The sequence below is a fragment of the Solanum dulcamara genome, chromosome 9 (assembly GCF_947179165.1).
Source record: "Solanum dulcamara chromosome 9, daSolDulc1.2, whole genome shotgun sequence".
NCBI lineage: Eukaryota > Viridiplantae > Streptophyta > Magnoliopsida > Solanales > Solanaceae > Solanum > Solanum dulcamara.
Genome location: NC_077245.1, coordinates 48,894,571 through 48,900,271, shown reverse-complemented (window position 1 = coordinate 48,900,271; position 5,701 = coordinate 48,894,571). Strand labels below are relative to the sequence as shown.

At 34.4% G+C, this 5,701-nt stretch overlaps 1 protein-coding gene across 5 annotated transcripts; it reads left to right on the top strand.

The window, feature by feature from the left end:
- Window positions 1-590: 590 nt before the first annotated feature.
- LOC129904264 (uncharacterized) lies at window positions 591-5,493 on the top strand. Of its 5 annotated transcripts, XR_008770411.1 has the most exons (8): window positions 591-807; window positions 910-931; window positions 1,012-1,117; window positions 1,233-1,340; window positions 1,441-1,561; window positions 2,576-2,689; window positions 3,167-3,227; window positions 5,075-5,493. XR_008770411.1 is itself a non-coding variant. In XM_055979804.1 (6 exons), exons 1-5 carry the CDS (start codon window positions 630-632, stop codon window positions 1,540-1,542), a joined length of 516 nt encoding a protein of 171 aa, XP_055835779.1. In that variant the 5' UTR covers window positions 591-629; the 3' UTR covers window positions 1,543-1,561; window positions 5,064-5,493. The 5 variants fall into 5 exon arrangements, 2 of the variants coding, with proteins under 2 accessions (XP_055835779.1, XP_055835778.1); XR_008770410.1 differs by lacking the exon at window positions 2,576-2,689 and having other exon boundaries at window positions 592-807; XR_008770412.1 differs by lacking the exon at window positions 2,576-2,689 and having other exon boundaries at window positions 592-807; window positions 5,064-5,493.
- The last annotated feature ends 208 nt before the right edge of the window (window positions 5,494-5,701 follow it).

Genomic DNA, 5,701 nt, shown 5'->3' with positions numbered 1-5,701 from the left:
CTCGGTGGAACACAAGATGCGGGAAATGCGACTGAGATGGTTTGGGCATGAGAAGAGGAGAGACACAGATGCCCCAGTGCGGAGGTGTGAGAGGTTGGTCATGGATGGTTTTAGAAGAGGTAGGGGTAGGCCAAAGGAATATTGGGGAGAGGTGATTAGACAAGACATCGCGCGGTTACAGTTTACCGAGGACCTGACCTTAGATAGGAGGGTGTGGAGGACCCATATTAGGGTAGAAGGCTAGTACATAGTCTCGTTATTCTTCCGTATTAGTAGGCGCATTAGCGCACTATAATTTCTTGTGCTATGACTTCTGTTATTATCTTTCTATTACTTTCTGTACTTTGATTACTCTATTTTATCTTGTCGCTTTCGTTATTGCGTTATTCGTTATTTGCTTTCCCATATCGTTTTGAACTTCTTAGCCGTATATGACATCTTTTTATGCTTCTTTTGAGCCGAGGATCTCTCGAAAGCAGCCGTCCTACCTCGGTAGTAATAAGGTCTAGCACAGTTTATCCTCTCCATACCCACTTTTAGGATATCTCTGGGTTGTTGTTGTTATAGGGATTTGAACGGCCCTTTTTGTGGACTTTTGAAGTAAAATAAAGTTTTGTTAAAGGGAGTTTATGCTTTGCTGGTGTTTGAGTTCGTTCCCTACTCCAACTAGTAAATTAATTCGTATCCAACAGGGCAGGCTACAGGTCATTGACCGGAGCAACCTCCTTTACTTTTGGGTTTTGAGAATGAGCACTAGTGCATTGGTTGCGGAGAAAGTGTGGAAAGATATCGAATCAACTCATTCAGGTCTCTTCTTCTTCAACTAACTGCCTATTTGGTTTTATATCGCTCTACTTCATTTGCTATTTTGTTTTGGGTTTCTTATTTTCATGTTCTGGATGGTTACAGTTAGCGATGAGCAACTCTCGATGTCAGTATAAAATGCCCTCTTTTTCTTCTTAAATTCCAATTTCTGTTTTTGGTTTTTACCAGAATTCATCTTTTCTCTAGATTGCATTTCTTGTTTGGGAAAAATCTTGAGCGAGCAATGAGAATAGTTGATCAAAGAGGTGTCAAGAGGATCTTGGGTGAGCCCAGTGGCCGTTCCATCTTTCAGGTCATTTTTGACAATATCAGTCCATCGTGTCTGTGTGGTGTATGATAATTAAGTATTTTTGATAATATCAGTCCATCGTGTCTCCTCCAATTGTCCATTTTTTATGCTTGCGCAGGTTGTAGGAGAGTCAAAGAGGAAGGAGAAATATGTATGCTTTGCACAACATTATTGTGCTTGTTATTCCTTCTTCTATGACATTGTAAACAGAGGGGAACAGCTTTATGTGAGATCTACCCTTCCTTCCTTCCTTCCTTCAAATCAAGAGTCTCTTTTTCCAATATCAATAAATACTTGTAACATTCCCTTCTATGTGTTATCCCCAGTGTAAGCATCAATTAGCTGCGAGACTTGCTTCTTCGTTGGGAGCATGTATTGATGTGAAAATGTCTGACGATCACCTTGCTCTCATGCTCTCCCAGCTTTGAATCTGGAGTTTCCTTCCAGGTATCACTCCTACCCTCATCAATTTATGACTTCTCCATTGGCCCTTGTGCATACAAATGAGGCTTGAGACTCAGCGACAGTGCTGAAAGTACTCCTAATTGATTCACAAAACTATGTCTAAAATGTATGTTTCTTTATTTCTTTATTTACTCTTATTTTAAAGGGAATTGAAGTTATTAAGGGGCGTTTGCACATGCAATCAAGCATAGTAGAGGGTTGCTCTTTTTATGGAGTGTCAAACAATACACCATCACCATGTGTCTGAATATAATGAGACTTCTTCTTATACACTCTTCTTCAAATATCTTTGTTTATTCGAAAATCGGTACACTTGAATTTATCACAAGGTCACGGACACATGGATCAATTTAACTTGTAAATTCGAGATTAAGCAAATAGATATGTTGTTATGTAAGAGTATAGAGAACAGTAATATGATATAATAAATGAATGGAACAGTGAAATCCAAGTAGTGTTACTTCAGCTTTGATTCCGGTTATAGCTTCAAGCTGTTAATTCTGGAATCAAAGGTGTTAATGTAAGCATTTTTGAGAGTATATCCTTGGTCAATAATGTTATGAAAGAGAAAACTTAGGGTGCAAGAAAATCTGTATATTGCTTAGTATTGCCATAAGCCCCCGCTTTACAAGTGAATGAAACAACTATTTATAGGTAACAAATGAAATAGATCAACCAATGAGAATGCTACCTTTGAGCCCTTACGTCGTCCAGTAAAAATACTCCATTTGGAGATATTGGTGCCAGCTGTAAACACACTGAACATCCTTTCAACGTGTCTTTGGGCCAAGAGTCCTTTCTATCCTCTTCCACGTCTTTGGGCCACGAGTTCCCCACCTTTTATCTGCTAGAAACCCTCCTGCTGATACGGTACCATGATGGAAGTAATCAATCAGGATACGCAATGATCCCGCGTACTTCTCGAGTAAATTCTCGAAGGAATCTTTTCTCGATAACTTCATTCTTACTCATTCCTTGATTTTATTCCAATGCCAGGTGTCCCCCATCCTATGCGGCCACGAGTACATGAGAATTTTCCCCAATACAATCTTGTAGTTTGTAATTTGTGCAACACTCTTAAATTTGAGGTGGCTTGTTTTGCCATCCCAAGTATTTTACCTTTTTATTTGTAATTCAAGTTTTATAAAAAAAAAAGGAAAAAAAAACACATTGCCATCAAATTACTATTCCATCTTAACTAGCATTTCCCTAACTGAAATGACCATTCTAGAACTAATAGCTTTTCTATCGTCCATCTGTATTGAAATGATCAATTCTTAAACAAAGGCTAAATCATGTGGATGTTCAGCAGTATGAAGTTGTTACAGTCCTTTTTTAAATTATTGGCTCGTATAACTTCTCTGATAACTATAATTTTTATGTTCATGTTCCCTTAATTTTAAAAACCACAGTTGGGCGCATATTAATTTTGATGCTAAAACCATTGCAGATGGATGTTGATGTTTTTTCCTTTGGTCTATTTTTCACAATAATACGCTCTTATGAGGTTGCTATTCATTTTCAGAGAAAGATCAGATTCCAAAGTTTGTTAATGATTATCTCTTCCTTTTTTCCTATTCTTGCAAGCTTGCATGCACCTCGGCTAGTCCACCGGATACCTACAACCTCCCACCGGCATATGTACTGGGTAACTCTGCCCTCTAAAGCTTAGTCAAATGGGAAAAAATCATGTAGTATTTTTGTGTCTGTTTGGATTTCAGATTTGAATTCTGGTCTACAATTCATTAACCACTAGACCAGATTCTTGGTTGCAAGTGTACAAATGATAACCATGATCAATGACCTACTTATGCCTCTTGATTACTTCCCACCATTTCAATCATTGAGAGTTAATTTGAAGTTTCTTTTTTGGCTTCAGAAGGAAGTAACTGTCAAATACCTTATGCATTCTAGTTTGTTGAACAATATTAATCCAGGTCAGAAATTGAGGCTATCACTTTACCTCTTAACTGCTTAAGATTACGTGCGGTTTTTCTTTCTCTTGGATACATGTCTTAAGATGAAATAGACGTAGAGATCCTTAAAACCTTAGGGGTAGTTTGGTGTGATGGATAAGAGGGGTTAATCTCAGGATAATTTTTAAGTGTTCTTTAATCCTTCGTTTGGTTGCAAAGGATGGGATAACTTATCACAAGATTAATAATTAGTAGTGGGATAAGTTATCCCTTCCTGAGGATGGAATAGTAATCCCAGGATAACTTATCCTAGGATAAAGTATGTTAAATAAAAAAATACCCTTCTTAAACTCTCTTTTATACACCACTTTTTATATTCATGTATATTGACACAATTTTTAACAAAATTTATAATAACATTCACAACCTTAATTAAATGTTGTTTTTATGATAATATATATTTTTCTATTAAAAAATTACATTTTATAAATACAATTTCGATTTATGAATATAATATAAGTTGAATTTATTTGTCTAATTCTTATGTTTATTTATATTTTGATTTTTCTTAAAATATTCTCTTCACTACTAAATTACATATTTTAATTAAATAGTTTATTACTCACTTAAATAATTATATTTTATATATCAATGAAAATGTAAGTAACTTTAAAATGAAGATAAATTTAATGATAAAATTTATTTTACTTTAATAAACTTAAAATGGAAGTTTTATTTTAAACTAAATAAGATAAAAGTTTTATTTTTAAGTTAAATAAGATGAAAATTTTATTTAAAGCTAAATAAGATGGAAGTTTTATTTTTAAGTTAAATAAGATAAAAGTTTAATTTTAAAAACACAGACACAATTATGGTAATGTATACACAAAAATATTTTAGTTAAATAAGATGAAAATTTTATTTTTAAGAATGAATAACTAAAGCTTGCTAAGTAAATGTAAAAAAAAAATTAAATAAGGTAGAGGGTATTTTTGTAAACAAACAACTTATTCTTAGATTTATGCAATGAATATAATTTTGAATATGACAAACCAAACAAACAATAAAAACTATTCTCATCGTAACTAATCCCATCATAACTTTTATCCAAACCAAATGACCCCTTAGGGAAGCCAATGAACCAGAAAAAGGGGTTGAAGTAGGAAGTAAAATCTTTTTACTGCGTGGCCAGTTTTGTGCAGAGACAGGTAGTGAATATTTGAAGAGAGGTTAGAAATTTAAGCAGATAGTTAATAAGGAAGTAAAAGATCTATTTGGTGAATCAAGAAATCTATTTATATAGAATCATCAAAAAGAAAAAAGATAAATCTTATGTTATTATTTTTAAGAGGGCAGCAGACGCTACCGTGAATATTTGAATATTGCCTTGCAGTAGTGATTCATCTGCCATGAAGACCTTTACCACAACAATGTTGTTCATAGATCAAATTATTTCATGCATTGGATATCGCTTGTTTAATTAGCAGATGTCATAATGAGGAGTCTATATCTTCTCTTATTTGATTTTATAGCCGTATTTCCTATAGTTGAAGCCATTTCTTAACCAGCTTTATTGCAGGTTGAAGCAACATCTTTTCCTAAAAGAAATGCAACCATCATATGCTTTTATAGTTTTCAATGATGAAGATTTAGACTTTGGAACTACTGCTTTGTTTTAAGATGACCACTTTCTTTTGGAACTTGCAACAAAGTAATCAGATCTCACCTGATTCTCTGCATTGCACCTGATGTACTTTAACTATGTTGCCAAAAGAGGAATCAGTATCTGATGTCATTTGTTTGGTTGATGTACATTGGTAAGAAAACACCTGGTGATATCATTGTTTCAGAAACATCTAAAGCTGTTTATTCTTGTTATACATAGATATATCAGATGAGGAAACCACTTTGTTTTCTTTGATTGCTTTCAAAGGAAAGTAACAGATACAATTTGTATATTTAAGTAACTGGAAGTTTATGTTGTTTAATTGTACCTAATTGCACTTATTGAGACAAGGTATTGAAATCCTGATGCTTCTTGTGGAAGCCTAGTAGCTTGGATGAGCCACAAAGTGGCTCCTAGCATGGTTAGACAGGTATTCAAAGGGCTTATAGGTGTATTGACTCATTCAGTGCATGTGATCTTCCCAGCCGTTACACCAAGTACCATGAAATTAAATAGCCGTAGGAGTTGTCCAATTACTAG